The 16,112-nt window shown below is 47.4% G+C and overlaps 1 protein-coding gene across 1 annotated transcript in view; it reads left to right on the top strand.

The window, feature by feature from the left end:
• HFM1 (helicase for meiosis 1) overlaps positions 1–16,112 on the top strand; it is a 2,166,952-nt gene that overhangs the window by 2,083,643 nt on the left and 67,197 nt on the right. The window contains exon 24 of the mRNA XM_069233212.1: positions 8,943–9,077. Within this exon, the coding sequence (XP_069089313.1) occupies positions 8,943–9,077 (135 nt within the window). The remainder of the gene's footprint in view (positions 1–8,942; positions 9,078–16,112) is intronic.

Raw genomic sequence — 16,112 nt, 5'->3', positions numbered from 1 at the left:
CCCATGCAAAAGAAAACAACAAAAGAAAATTTGATGGACAATAGAAGCCTGCCAGAGAGGCTTTTTGAACGGACTCTGGGCATAGTTGGTTTCACAAGAGGTTTCCGTGTGATTGTATAGATTAGGGTGGTCATTCTGACCCTGGCGGTCTTTGACCGCCAGGGCGGAGGACCGCGGGAGCACCGCCGACAGGCCGGCGGTGCTCCAATGGGGATTCCGACCGCGGCGGTAAAGCCGCGGTCGGACCGGCACCACTGGCGGGGTCCCGCCAGTGTACCGCGGCCCCATTGAATCCTCCGCGGCGGCGCAGCTTGCTGCACCGCCGCGGGGATTCCGACCCCCCCTACCGCCATCCAGATCCCAGCGGTCGGACCGCCGAGATCCGGATGGCGGTAGGGGGGGGGCGCGGGGCCCCTGGGGGCCCCTGCAGTGCCCATGCCACTGGCATGGGCATTGCAGGGGCCCCCGTAAGAGGGCCCCTACATGTATTTCACTGTCTGCTGCGCAGACAGTGAAATACGCGACGGGTGCAACTGCACCCGTCGCACAGCTTCCACTCCGCCGGCTCGATTCCGAGCCGGCTTCATCGTGGAAGCCTCTTTCCCGCTGGGCTGGCTGGCGGTCTGAAGGCGACCGCCCGCCAGCCCAGCGGGAAAGTCAGAATTACCGCCGCGGTCTTTCGACCGCGGAACGGTAACCTGACGGCGGGACTTTGGCGGGCGGCCTCCGCCGCCCGCCAAGGTCAGAATGAGGGCCTAGGTGTTAGGAGACTGAGGGCCTCATTATGACCCTGGCGGGCGGCGGAGGCCGCCCGCCAGGATCCCGCCCTCCATTATACCGCTCCGCGGTCTGAAGACCGCGGAGGGTATTATGAGTTTTTCCCTGGGCTGGCGGGCGGTCTCCAAAAGACCGCCCGCCAGCCCAGGGAAAAACTCCCTTCCCACGAGGATGCCGGCTCGTAATCGAGCCGGCGGAGTGGGAAGGTGCGACGGGTGCAGTGGCACCCGTCGCGTATTTCAGTGTCTGCAAGGCAGACACTGAAATACTTTGCGGGCCCTCTTACGGGGGCCCCTGCCGTGCCCATGCCATTGGCATGGGCACGGCAGGGGCCCCCAGGGGCCCCGCGACCCCCCCTACCACCATCCTGTTCATGGCGGCTTTCCCTCCATGAACAGGATGGCGGTAGGGGGGGTCAGAATCCCCTCGGCGGCGCAGCGAGCTGCGCCGCCTTGGAGGATTCTAAGGTCAGTGGAAAACCGGCGGGAGACCGCCGGTTTTCCCGTTCTGACCGCGGCCAAAGCGCCGCGGTCAGAATGACCAAGGGAGCACCGCCGGCCTGTCGGCGGTGCTCCCGCCCCCGTTGGCCCTGGCGGTAGAGAACCGCCAGGGTCAGAATGAGGGCCTGATTGTTTTGCTGGCATTGTTTTAAAGTACTATTCTGTTTAGTAAAAGCAGAATAAAGTCCATTTTCTGTGGAAAGAGTACCCCCTTTTCACCTTAGAGCATTGATGAGAGTCACCACTGTTCCACCTGAACATACAAAAATTACTGAAATGCAGAGGAGCCCTAAAAATGTTACTAGATAATTTTAGGATTTGCTTTTTGGTTAGGGTTGTGAAAAATTATTATTTCATTTGTAATAGTGGTCACTACTTTCTCCCGTTGTCTATATGTTCTTAATAACGTGTTTTCTAGTGTCTTTTAAACATGACGTTGTCATTTATGGGTGGGATTGTTTTTCTCTACTCAATTGACTTCTGCACTCACTTCCCAACCTATATCTTTTCCTACTATTGTTTCTTTGCACTCTTTTCACCCTTTTCCTGAACATGAGCAGGTTAGAAGATCAGAATTCGTAAGCAATTCTTTTGTACAGCTTCTGCATCAACACTAGTTAGTAGTGAACATCACTAATTGTTGGGTGTGTGATCTTATGCCACCTACTGCAGATAGAGGTATTCCTTATTTTGTCCTGCCATATGTGGCCTTTTGTGCTCCTTCATGTTCGAGGAGACCTATCCAGAGAGAGTTACCAAGTATTAGAATTTTGCTCCAGCAACATCTCCATGGCCTTATAAACATAGACCTGGACTCAGATTAGCATGAGAATAGGTTTATTGCCTATGTAAGGGCAAAAGGAGGGTTTGTGGTTCTAAAAATTCTGGACCCATGTAATTTACTTTGCCACAGCAGTACGATTTTAGTATCAAAAGACCGATAATGACTAGTACACTAAGCATGAGCATTTTCGCTCAATTCCAGCAGCGTTTTCACCTCGAAATCGCCATTTTCGTCCTGCACTCGTGGCTCCCATTTTATACACGGCAGCCATTTTTAAAAGTTGCCCTCACATAGGCTTATAATACAGTCAGATTTGATTCCAAGGACACGTACACCTTGATTGACTTTTCTCTGACCTGGGCAAGCTGGAACCATTGCCTCAGGCCAAACCTGTTTGGTCAGTCCCTCTCCCAGTGGCCGAATCAGATAGCATCAAGGCACACCATGCCATAAAACCCTTATTATCGCTCACACACCCTGCCTAATCTTGCTCACACCTGCACCTGCTCTTTTCTTCTTCTTACTTTACGAGGGGGAGGTGCCCGTTTTTATTGGGGGTCCACACTTAACTGATGTAAAATACTAGGCCTTGCCGGGTAATTTATTATGGGTTGGATGACATGAAATATGAGGTTTCATCATGACACTGTTTTTTCCTTTGTAGTGAAAACATGTGAATGACCAACCAAAATGTCAAGAATGTTTGCCTGAAGCTTAAAAAACTGTATATAAGAAAACCTGACTTTGCATTGAAACACAGTCTCCTGAGAACATACAAACCGTGCTGTTGTACTTCTAGGACGCTTGTTACTTGGTTGCAGCCAATAAATTCGATCTTTGACTTCACCTAGAAGACTCTGAGTTTCTGTGGTCTGAATCAGGAAAGTACCCGAGGTCTTTCGGTGTACCCTGGCACCGCTGGGTTACCGGATCAGTACCGGTTCTGAAAAACCCAGTACCTCAGCCCCCACCACCAACCATGGTGGTTCAGCCGTCCGAATCTGAGGGAGAAGGGCTGGAGCCTCCCCCCACCACTGCCAGCACCACCACCAGCACCACTGCCAGCAGCAGCAGCCCCAGTGGGCAGCCATCCAAGGCTGCAGGGGAAGGGCTGGAGCCTCTCCCACCACTGGCATCCCGACACCAGCACCACCACCAGCACCGCCACCAACACCACTGCCAGCAGCCCCAGTGGGCAGCTGTCCGAGGCTGCAGGGGAAGGGCTGGAGCCTCCCCCCACCACTGGCATCCCCGACACCAGCACTGCCACTGCCACTACTGAGCAGCTATCACCGCCGCAGGTGTAGTCAGGCCTCCATGGGCTGTAGTGCGTCCTGGACCCTGCAAATCCTATAGGTGTGACACCCAGGTGAGAGAATGTGACCTTGCACTCCCCAAGTGCTGTATCACAGGGCACAAGGCCCTCTCCAGAACCAGTGGAAGAAGCAATCCATCACCCCATCCTTGCCAGGATGAAGCACACTGGGCACAAGGCCACCTCCAGAACCAGTGGAAGAAGCCGTCCACTCACCCCCTCCTTGCCAGGATGAGGCACACTGGGCACAAGGCCCCCTCCAAAACCATTGGAGAAGCCATCCACTCACCCCCTCCTTGCCAGGATGAAGCACACTGGGCAAAAGGCCCCCTCCAGAACCAGTGGAGAAGCCATTCACTCACCCCCTCCTTGCCAGGATGAAGCACACTGGGCACAAGGCCCCCTCCAGAACTAGTGGAGAAGCCATCCACTTGAGAGACTGTGGCTTTGCACTCCCCAGGACCAAGCAGTGGGCAAACCACCCACTAGAGAGACTGTGGCTTTGCACTCCCCAGGACCAAGCAGTGGGTAAACCACCCACTAGAGACTATGGCTTTGCACTCCCCAGGACCAAGCAGTGGGCAAACCACCCACTTGAGAGACTGTGGCTTTGCCCTCCCAGGACATCACACAGGGCATGTAGCCGCCTCCAGGACCAGTGGTGTTGTACCATCTTCCGACTGAAATGCCCCCCGTTCCTGCTCACCCTGAGGTGGGTGTGTATTTTCGACCTGATGCCCCTGCAGTGTTCTCTCCTTGTTGTTGCAGGAGTCAAGTGGGGCCTTGGCCTATGTGATGTGGCCCTGTGGCCCACGGACATTGAGGACTGGCCCACGGACGTTGAGGACTGGGTAGTGTCCCTCCATTTGTACATATGTATATACTGTTTTGATTTTGAAGCATGATTTTCTAGTATTTAATCTTATTACACTCACTTTAATCAATTCCTTTTGTCCTTGCATTATTCCTGAGGGATACAGGTGTATATGTAATGTTACTGCATCTGTTTGTGTGTATGGTGTTGGGGGTGGGAGTGGAGGTGGGGGTGCTACGTGTTGCATGTGTGTGTCACTCTCTTTTTCCTTCCCCCTCCCTTGTGTGCTGGGCAGCAGTACTCACCGTGATCATCTTCGCTGGCGTTGCTGTTCATAGTGCATTAGAAGGTATACACGCATGGGGAAGATGTGCAACTCTGGCTCCTTGGCGTTGTGGTTCTTCCTTGAGTCTCCAGAGGTGAGTCCTTTGCCTTCTGTGTACTGTTTCCACCGTACTTTTGATGTTGTTGGTACCGCCCTGGAAAAGGTGGCGAATAGGCCTGTTGTAATACAGTGGGCGGAACATTGTCTTCCGTCTGGCTGTTGGCAGTTACCGCCGCAGTGCTTGTGGCTCCCGCTGTGGCAGTTGGTGTGTTAAAGTGGCTATCTGTGTGGGCGTTTTCCGCCGTGGTCATAATTCCATCATAATTCAATTTTTTTTACTGCTGACCTGTTGGCGGTATTACCGCCGCTTTATCACCGACTGCCAGGATTGTAATAAGGGCCTATGTGTTTTCTCTCACTTAGTACCCCTACCAATCCACATTACTGTCCATTTCCACTGCCCCTTAAGCCCCTCTCATGCCCCCTGCTTGTCGTATAATGTATTTTAACATTACGTGTATATTTTCTAAGATTTTGTGCTGTGTTTGCATCACTTTTGTGATGCAAATATTTTTTCCCAATTTACTTTCCAGTGCAAAACTTGTTTTACGTTGGAAATTCACTTGAAAGTAATGCAAAAATGCTCCTAGCACTACCTTGCATTACTTAGCGCCAAGGGGACATTCTGTGGGTGGTGCATTGGCATTCCAATGCAACCACCCATGGTTTTTGACTCAAAACCATATTTACTGAAAAAAGGTAAATAGATTTTTGCAACAAAAAATAATACCCATTTTAAATAGGCACTAACAAAGAGAAAAGTTTCTATTTCTCCTTTCTTCTCCAACCTTGCATGTGTGCTGCACTGTACAGCACACATAAAAATTGGGGAAAGTAGTAAAGTTATTCTAAGCATTGTATGTTGTACTGAAGGGTACCTTTTGTAGGAGGCTGGCCTGATTTGTAGTGTGTACCTATGGTACTTACACCTTACACCAGGCCCAGTTATCCCTTATTAGTGTAGTGTAGGCAGTGTCAAGAAGCGAGGCTCTCTAGAGGTAGCTGTGGATGAGCAGCCAAGGCTTGTCTAGGAGACATGCAAAGCTCATGCAATATCACTGTAGTCACACAGCCCTCACACACATGAAAGAAAATACTCAGTGTTACAAAAACAATCGCACTTTAATTTGGTGACACAAATACCAAAAATACCATAGAGACTATACACTAGTATGCAGAAACAGGCATCAAAACAGTTAGAAAACAGTGCAATTAGAGAAAATCACAATAGTTAGAAATGGGCGTAGGGGGAACACAAACCATATACTAAGAAAGTGGAATGCAAAAGTAATTTTCCCACCTTGTCAAGTGTAGTGTGTAGATAACCGCTGGGAGTACTAGAAAACTCCAAAGGTAAGTACTAGAACCCACCCCAGTGCCCAGGAAAGCAGGAGTAAAACACAGTAACTTTCCCAGAACATACACAGACATGAGAAAGAAGATTATGCAAGAACCAGAAGAGACTGCAAGACACCAACAGTGGATTCCTGGACCTGAGGACCTGTGAAAGAAGGGGACCAAGTCCAAGAAGCACAGAAGTCCAGGGAGAACAAGAGCCCCTGCTAACCCAGATGAAGGTGCAAAAGAAGAACCACCGGTGAAGAAGAACAGTCAGCATTACACCCAGGAAGACGGAGTCGGGTTCCTGGTTGGTGCAAGATATGTCCCACACCCGATGGAGGATTGCAATCTGGTTTGCGTCACTGGAGTCTGCCAACAAGCCTTGGCACACACAAAGCTCAATGTTAGCGGAAATTGGCACTGCTTGGGACCAGGAAGGACCATGTGGACTCTACCCGGAAGAGAAAGTCAGAGGGGGCTCTCAGCAACTCCGAGAGCCCTCAGAAGACCAGGCAGTGTGCACAGGAGTCCCACAGCATGGGGACAAAAAAGGGTGCAAAAGAGGCCCATGCAGCACGACGACAAAGACTCCCACGCCACCAGAGAAACACGCAGGAAGCTGTGCGTCGCAGGATAGAGTGCTCGAGGCCAGAGCTGCAAGATGCATGAAGAACTTTGTGGAAGGATGCCAACAAGCCTTGGCAACTGCAAAACATGTGGTGCACGGGTATACTGTCTTGCAAGGGGAGGCAAGCTCTTACCTCTACCAAAGTTGGACAGTAGGACGCCAGGACCGTCGGGACCACATCAGTCCACCACCCCTGATGAGGATCCATGCAGCTCAGCAAAAGAGGGATCCACGCAACTGGTCATCATTGCAGGAGGTGCCTGCTGAAGCAGGGGAGTGATGCCTCCACCCCAAGAGAGATTCCTTCGCTCATCTGGTGCAGGCTGAAGACGGGCTGTCCTCAGAGGGTGCACGACTGGGAAACAGTGTCAGCTGCTTGCAGGAGCTTAAGATACAATGTTGCAAAAGGCGTCTTGCTTCTTTGTTGCAGTTTGGTCCAGATGCAGTTTCTTCTATGAGAAGTTGAAGTGGAGGATGCAGAGGATTCCTGCTGGAGCCTTGGAATCCGAATCTGAAGAACCACCCAAAGGAGAGACCCTAAATAGCTCTGAAAGGGAGACTGGTCAGCTAAACAGTTAAGCACCTATCAGGGGAAGGCTCTGACATCATCTGCTGGCACTGGCCACTCAGATGCTCCCAGAGTTCCCTGCCAACCTTTAATCCAAGATGGCAAAACCCAGGGACCCTCTGGAGGAGCTCTGAGCACCACCCCTGGGGTGGTGATGGACAGAGGAGTGGTCACTCCCCTTTCCTTTGTTCAGTTTCGTTCCAGAGCAGGGACTGGGGGTCCCTGAACCGGCGTAAACTGGATTAGGCAAGGAGGGCACCAAATGTGACCTTCAAAGCATTTTCAGTGGCTTGGGGAGGCTACCCCTCCCAAGCTAGTAACACATATTCCCAAAGGTAGAGGGTGTAACACCCCTCTCCCAAAGGAAATTGTTTGTTCTGCCTTTCGGGGCTTGAGCTTTTAAAGCAACAGGAGGACAAAAACCTGTCTGTGAGGTGGCAGCAGCTGGGGCTGCCTGGAAAACCTCAGAAGGCCGTAATGGCAGTACTGGGAGTCCTCTAAGGAGCCTCCAGAGTGCATGGGATCATACACCCAATGCTTGCAAAAGCATGAGGGTATGATTCCTCCATGCTTGATACCAAACATGCCTATGTTCTGAGTAACCATTATGTAGCTGGACATAGGTAGTGACCTATGTCCAGTGCACGCATAAAATGGCATCCCCGCACTCACGAAGTCTGGGAAAATGGTCCTGGAGGTCGTGGGGGCACCTCTGTTAGTGCTGGGGTGCCCTCCCACTTAGGTACTTTGCACCCTGCCCTCAGGGCTGGAGGGCATGCCGTAGGGTTGGCTTATAAGTGACTTGGTGCAGTGTAAATGGCAGTGAAAGGTTGCATGCACCTTTTCACGCAGGCTGCAATGGCAGTCCTGCAGAAGCCTTTGCATGGGCTCCCTATGGGTGGCAAAATATATGCTGCAGTCCATTGGGATCCCCTGGAACCCCAATGCCCTGTGCACCTAAGTACCAGTAGGGACTTAGAAGGGGGCACCAGTATGCCAATTGTGGGTGAAATACTGGGTTACCAGTATGCAACAACCAAATTTAGAGGAAAGCAAGCATAATCACTGGGGTCCTGGTTAGCAGGATGCCAGTGAACACAGTTAAGCACACTGACATCAGGCAGAAAATGGGGCTAATCATGGCAAAAAGAGGGTACTTTCCTACACCTATCCAGTACAAAGCCTGTGCTAGACTCACCCAGCCATCCTTGCTCTGTGGTACAATGGTGTGTGCGTGGCACACGCATACCTGATTTTGCACCAGTGCTAGAGAGAGGGGACGAGAGTGCCATATTGCTGTAAATGTGGCGCTCTCCTGCTCTCTCTTTCTCACACAGCGCAGTGCAGTATTTCTGGTTGCTGCGCTACGTGAGAATTTGGTAAATAGGCCCCTATGTGCCAGCATGATTGTTGGAAAATCTGAAGCTCACATACCCCCACCACCCCCTCCCCCCAAAAAAAACTGTAATGACCAAGCTACGCCCCTGCCCGTAATGAGCAGGATTTTTCCAGCCCCGGGTGAAACACATACTCCCAATATCAGTAGCTCAGGTATGGAAAATAATGGCCTATTTCCTGGCCCATCATTGTTTGTCTTCTGCTTATTTCTCACTGATTCCTACTGTGATATATGCATAATATGTTGCATCATGTATGTCAAAACCAGTTAAATTTAATCAAAGGGTTGTTGTTCATTGGCATTTAATTCTTAATCCAGCCTACTTTTGGTAAACAAAAGCAACGTTTTCTTGAAATTAGTCTTGCATAAACTCGAAAAACTGCAAACATAATGAAATAAACAATATCTTGTGAATGTTTGTTTTCCATAAGTTGGACTTGACATCGAGCAGACGTTTACAGTCTATTACATTGGACCCAAAACCCATATGAATATCCATACGAAATCGGAGTATCGGTTAAACAATGAGAGCTGCGAAGACTCCAAAGCAGAGACAGATAAATCAGGTGGGTAAGCAGAAACCCTGTCACTCACATTTTGTTATGAGGTATTGCTGTTTCATCATTTTTTGCTAAATATAGAATAATGCAAAACACTGAGCAGTCAGCTGTAGTTGGGTACGCACTATGTCCTGAGTATTCTGCCAGAAGATTCCCATGCAGCATTTTGTACTTTTCCTTGTAACTCACCCATTGCCCCTTCGTGGGTTCAATGCACATCATCGAGGTAAATGTATTTCTAACTTTTGCTATGATGTTGGTCAAGCATGTTAACTTTCCTTGGTCAACCAGCCAAACTATACGGCCCAAGTCACCAAAATATTATTAGTTGATGGATTCCTCTTTGTGAATGGGTGTAAATGTTTAGTTTTGGTAATTCACACACACTCCAAGTAGTACATCCGGAAAAGCAGATGGGCCAGCTTGATAATCATGACACACAGACCAGAAACAAACAGCCTACACAAAGTTCAAAGTTTATTAATTGATCGAACTAAATAAATTCATCATCACACACAATAAAAGAAAAACAAATAGATCCAGTAGGTAAACAACAGTTAAAAAATACAGGCTAAATATAGAATAATGCAAAACACTGAGCAGTCAGCTGTAGTTGGGTACGCACTATGTCCTGAGTATTCTGCCAGAAGATTCCCATGCAGCATTTTGTACTTTTCCTTGTAACTCACCCATTGCCCCTTCGTGGGTTCAATGCACATCATCGAGGTAAATGTATTTCTAACTTTTGCTATGATGTTGGTCAAGCATGTTAACTTTCCTTGGTCAACCAGCCAAACTATACGGCCCAAGTCACCAAAATATTATTAGTTGATGGATTCCTCTTTGTGAATGGGTGTAAATGTTTAGTTTTGGTAATTCACACACACTCCAAGTAGTACATCCGGAAAAGCAGATGGGCCAGCTTGATAATCATGACACACAGACCAGAAACAAACAGCCTACACAAAGTTCAAAGTTTATTAATTGATCGAACTAAATAAATTCATCATCACACACAATAAAAGAAAAACAAATAGATCCAGTAGGTAAACAACAGTTAAAAAATACAGGTTATCAGAGTAAAAAGCACCCCTGAGCTAATATTATTAACATGGACCTTATTTAAAATCCCTAATATAGGGAAGACAATATTCCACATATAGGCAATGCAATATGATCATTGAATAAAATAAAATAAAAATTACAGTACTTCTAGAGGGCTTAAGACTAGTGCCGTAAGTTCTTTATGGCTGATAGTCCAAGCTGCATATTCAAATTTGGACACTGCTATCACCACCATCAATGAAGGGTCACTCTTACATATTCTATAGGCAGACACACGCTCAGTTTACATTTTTTTACAAAGGGGCACTATCCATCTTTATCTGGAAGCAGTATATCTTAGGCAAAAGAAGAGCAAATGCTCTGCTAATTCATCAGCCAGATGACAGAGTTTACACTTTTTGTCTCCCTCTATCAAAGAAGCCCAACCTGCAGTAAAAAGAGGTGTAGGCAAAATGCCATATCTCAATTGTAAAATCAGTCATTGTGCAGGGGCAGGCCTAATCACATCCATGAAGGGCTCTATAGAAGGTTCACTTCACACTTGTGCTGGAGGAAATCTGTAACCACTCGGCCACTGTCACCAGACTGAAGATTGCGAAAGGAAACCATCTCCCAAAATTTCAGCTTTGTAATATGTGCAGCATTTGGTGGTATTGTTCCAGGGGTAGCCCAAAGTTCTATGAGATCTAACATTGCCCAAGTGGACCTCAGGTTCCTCAACCATCCCACTTTCTCTGCCGCTCACAAACATCTTAAAATATCACTGAGGCCAACCCTGTAATTGTGCAGTTCATTCGTTCTCCATATACGAATCCAATAAAGCAGAGTTTTTAAAATTGCCACATCTAATATTGAACGTATTCCTAAATTGAATCTGAGCAGAATCAAAGGGGTAGCCCTCCCCAAATCTGTGATATTCCATCTGAACAGAATCAAAGGGGCGCCCCTCCCCAACCCTGTGATATTCTTAAGGAAGTTGTTTTTATTTACGGCAAGAGCTTTTAAATTGCTTTGGCCTAACTGCTCGGTCCCGTAAGGGCTACTCCCCGCGTCTGCATTTTCTAGATGTCTATTGCAGGGTTTACTGGAAAATACTGCACTTTATTTGCTATCCTAACTATTGCAGCTCCTCTATAACTGGTGGCATGCAAACCTTTCATTATTTGAGCTCCCCAAGCGCCGGATTCCCATAATCGTTTTCCTAAATTAAGTTCTCTGACCCTTTCTAAGGTTTCAATATTCAAGGTAGCCTTGGCATGCACTTTCCCCCTCCTAGTGTATATCATCAGCTTGGTTTTCATTGTATTTATCTCTAGCCCAAAATTTTTACAGAACTCACAAAAATTATCTACTAAATTCTAGAGACCCCTCCTGGTCTTGGCAAGTAGAGAAAAGTATCATCTGCATTGAGAAGAAGGCCTCATAATTTTTGCCCAGCTAAGGTGGGAGAGTCACTGTGCCAGGACACATCCCTGACAAACTCCCCTCCCAACCCTTACTGGTTCAGTTAACTCCCCCTTGTTGCCACACCTAATACGTGCAAATGTGTTCTCGTGCAGACGGACAATGAGGTCAAGCAAATCTAACAGAACCCCGATCTCTAGCAATGTTGTCCACAGCTTCTTTCTCAGGACTAACTCAAAGGCTGCTTGAAGATCTATGAAAGCCACAAACAGGTCCCTCCCACCTACGTCCACAGACTTCCATTTGGTCAGCAAGAATAAAACAACTTGGCCATCAGGTTGCTGGCCTGAAGCCTGCCTGCAGGCTTAAGATGGCGTCACTTTCCTCAAACCATTCCAATAACCGGTCCGAAAATCTGCTTACAGAAAATCTTCTGTAGATTGTCTAGAAGACTAATTGGCCGGAAGTTGGACAGGATGCTTGGGTTACCTTTTTAAAAAATCTGCACTATTTCAGCCCCCTTGCACATACGTGGAATTGGAGCACCGGCTGCCACTGCATTACAAACAGCATTAATGTAAGGGACCCAGAGATTTGTATTTGGTTTATAGACGTCCCTTGTTTTGATTTATTAACGCATAAACGTAGTGTGAAATAATCATGTGTGACATTAACCGAACTAATAAATATTGTACGGGGACAAAATGTGCCCTCAGAGTAGTTTGCCAACATTTATACGCGTGCTTTATATAACGTGATGTATTAGAATTGCACTAATCTGACATAATCATAAACGTGTGCTACGATTTGCTTGTTTGAAATGCTTTAGCTTAGCATTACTTTAGCGGAGGCTTTGGCCTAGTGGCCTGGTCTCACGGTTTAGATGCTCGTATTTTTCCAATGTGCTATTAAACGTGTATTTTTGCTTGAAGCTGTACTTTTCCACAGAAACTGTTCACATGCTTATCTTAAAGTTTCGTGCCAGCCTGGCATATTTTCCCTTTACTTCAAGGTCGACTTGCAGGTGCGGACAATGGAGGCTCTGAAAGTGAGCTAATTGGTAGACAATGTTGCAACTTGCGTACCCATCTCCAAGGATAATGTATGCTTAAGTAAAAGCTTGAGAACTGTCGTTTTTGATTGGACAATTTGAAGCTAACCTATGAACCCTCCAATGGAGACCCTACTGGATTCGAACTGTTGTCTATAAAACCCAGGTGCACGAGAAGAAGGTAGCCATTGAGCCTTTTTGCGGCCATTACCAGCTCGATACCCGCCATTTTGCAGACTTCGTAGCTATTATGGCCCACTTTGCTGCGACGCCATTTTGAGAGACTTTGATGCTTTCTCTAATTGAGAGAAAGAGACTTTAAATGATTCTGGCCCTAGAGACTTTAACTTTGATTTGTCCCTTTGCATGAAATAGTAGTTTTACTTTGCCGCCGTGAGGCAATTGCCCCGTCCACCCCTGCCCCTTTGCCCCGTCCTATGCCGATCGAAACGGTACCCATGCTGATCGAGAAACGGTACCTGTGAGACGAAGACTTCCTTGTACGCTGATCGTAATTGGTAAATATGAGAGGAAATTGTAAAATTGCATTGTGTTCCTTTTAGGTAACCAACTGCTGATTTTGATAAGAGCCCTAGCTAGGAGTTTTCTAAATTTATGTTGCTAAATTGTTTTTGCATGAAGTCCCACATGCCGATGCTAATTTGAGGTTAGATGAGGATTCCATATGTTGCACGATGCAATTTGAGATCTTGTTATGCTGACTAAATGTATTCAATTAGTTCATTACAGATTATCGTATTAGTGCTTTGCATTGCCATTATCGAATGCCTTGTGATTCAAATGCTACATAGATTACACTTGTTTCGACGTTATGGACAGCTATTAATGTTCATTTATGTTTATCATTTGGTGTTGAGACACATATATATTGTGCTAGCTTTGTTAATATAGGGAAATAAATTCACTAACTTTGCAATAAACTGGTGTGGTTATTCCTGACTGAAGGGTCCGGGTTCGCCGAAATGTATTCTGGATTAATTGTTAAGTGTTATGTTGATCAAGGTATTGCTTATGTTCGGTATTGATTATTGATTTCAGGAAATTGATCGATTAAGAGTACAGAGAGTTCCCACTTAGTCAAAAGATTCATCGGCCTAAAGAGCGTCCGAACACAGGTAAATTATTACTACGGACCGCTCTATCAGTAGATGGTAGCAGAGGACGGTTTTGTCTTTTGGGACCCTGTACTCTTAAAGTACATGGTGTTGAATTAACGGTTACGCATTTTGAGACTCCACTCGAGAAGTTGAATTAGATTTTTGGGTAAAATAGATTGACAAAATGATGATGGGCTAGGTCCACCGCGACTTTCCCGGGATCTCGGAGCTTGCAAATGGAGAGAACGGAGGTGTGGAAACAGCGTTGGCGGTACTAGTGATGGTATGAGTGAAGTTAGGGTTTTGCGCTTGCACAGCTTATTGCCGCAGGGTGTGTGAAAAGGTTGAGAGGATTTTTTTTCTTTTAAAGGATAGCGGAGGTGCGACTCCGAGTGTAGAAGTAGAGAAGTCGTCGAACTTCATAGAGATAGCGGAGGTGCGGCTCCGAGTGTGAGAGTAGGGAAGTCGTCGAACTTCATGTGCGTGTGGCGCTTTGTGCATAAAAAGGTCCACGTGGTTGTTGTTGTTGAGACGGGCCCTGCGAGGTCAAGAGACTCCGGAGTATGTTGATCCATGTTGTGGTCTGGGCGGTTTAGTAGGTTGATCGGGCGTGGTCAACGAGTCGGTACGTGTGTTAGGGAGTGAAAGAAACTTCGACTTCGGGCTTTGACAAGATTCTAAGTGCACTAGAATAGATCATTGACAAGTTGAGAGTAGGTCTGCAGGTCAGATTTGCTTGCGAACGTGGGGACCGAGAAAGACGGAATAGCGGCCGAGGCTAGTGAAAGGTCCCTAAGGTCCTGAAGCGACTGTGTTACCCTTCCTGTAGTAAACCGACAGATCTGTTTTAGTTTTTTGGTAGCTCGCGATACATGCAAGAAGTTGTTACGAGAGGAGCTGAGTGAAGGAAGACTAGCCGCGAGGCTTTGTCAGCCGCAGTGTGTGTGTGTGTGACGTCACTAGGAGCTGCGCTGGGATAGGTTGGTTGCAGAGACGGGTCGCGCACGGATTGGACGCAGTCCGTGGGGCTCGTTTGGAAGGGGAAAGGCAAGCGAAGAGTATTCCGGGAATTAAAGTCACCTATTGATTACAAATTTTGTGGAATAAAAGTGACCTATTGATCATAAACTTTGTGAAATAAAAGACGAGAAAATGAAATTCCTTAAAGCATTTAGGAGCGCGATGAAAAGGGAGTCTTACATTAAAGCGAGCGTAGGAGAGGAGACGCCGCCTGAGGGCACACCAGCTTACATTGTAATGGAAGAGAAGGGGGTAGCTCCGTGTCTTTGGCTAAAGCAATGGCACAAACTGACAGAGAAACATGGGAGCGTAGCGTTCCCGATACATGGGACATTCAATATAAGGATCCTAGAGAATTTGAGATTCACGATGTACGACATGAAGGTGCCTCCAAGGCCAGCCCAGTTTGAGGCTCTAGCGATCTGGGAATTAATGGCTAGACAGCAACAGAAAAATAAGTTTGAAACAAGGATGAGGAAGGTAGAAAAGACACTAGCGGATGCTAGGTGGGATAATGCGCAGAAGGTGTGGAGGTCAGATGTATTGCAGGGGATAAAATTGTTTCCAGCAATTACTAAGGAAGAAGAGGAGACAGGTAAGAAAGCAACCTGTAAGACAGACAGGAAGTGTTCCAAGGATAGAGAGGACGAGGAAAAGTTGAGAAGAGAAGAGGAGTTAGAGGATGAGGAGTTAATAATGCAATTGCTGAACGACCGTCCACCACCTTATGCGGAGAATGGACAAGGTCCAAGTACCAGTTCTGCCCCTCCGGCATCGGTACGGAACAGTGAAACCCAGAGTTCAGGAGCGTCATCGGGGTCTAAGGACCCGAGTTTACTGTTTACCCCGCAGATACCGCAGGTTAGGAGAATATATCCAGATGTGCCCATGTTGAAACCAGCAGAAAATTATCAACCGCAGATGCCAGGGTACTACATCAGTGACAATAGTGGAGGAATGGTTCTAGAACAAACAGTAAGGGGAGTACAGAATGGTCACAATCCAACAATGATACAGGCTGAATCAACTCAGTTTATGATGCCTCAAAAGCAGATGCAGGGACGAAACGCACATGCTCAGATGACGGGGAGTCAGATGGGCATGCCGGCAATGATGACCCATAGTATGAGAATGAACATGCCTCAGAACATGGGAAATGGACAGAACCCAGACGCGATATCACTACCCATTACTGTAGGTCCACCGGTACCTCTGTACAGTCAGCCTAACTTAGGTATGAGCGGTCAGGGATCAATACTGCAGAATGGGACAGAAAGAAGGTGCATAGAGAACACTCCAGGGATAACTCCTATAGCGGCTCAGCCAAATGGAACTGGATCCTTGATGGAGTTTAGTCCCATATGTGCTCAGTCTACACTGGTG

Source organism: Pleurodeles waltl, chromosome 4_2 (assembly GCF_031143425.1).
Source record: "Pleurodeles waltl isolate 20211129_DDA chromosome 4_2, aPleWal1.hap1.20221129, whole genome shotgun sequence".
In the NCBI taxonomy this organism is placed as follows: domain Eukaryota; kingdom Metazoa; phylum Chordata; class Amphibia; order Caudata; family Salamandridae; genus Pleurodeles; species Pleurodeles waltl.
Note: the sequence above shows the minus strand (reverse complement) of the source record. Positions and strands in the feature narration are given on the sequence as shown.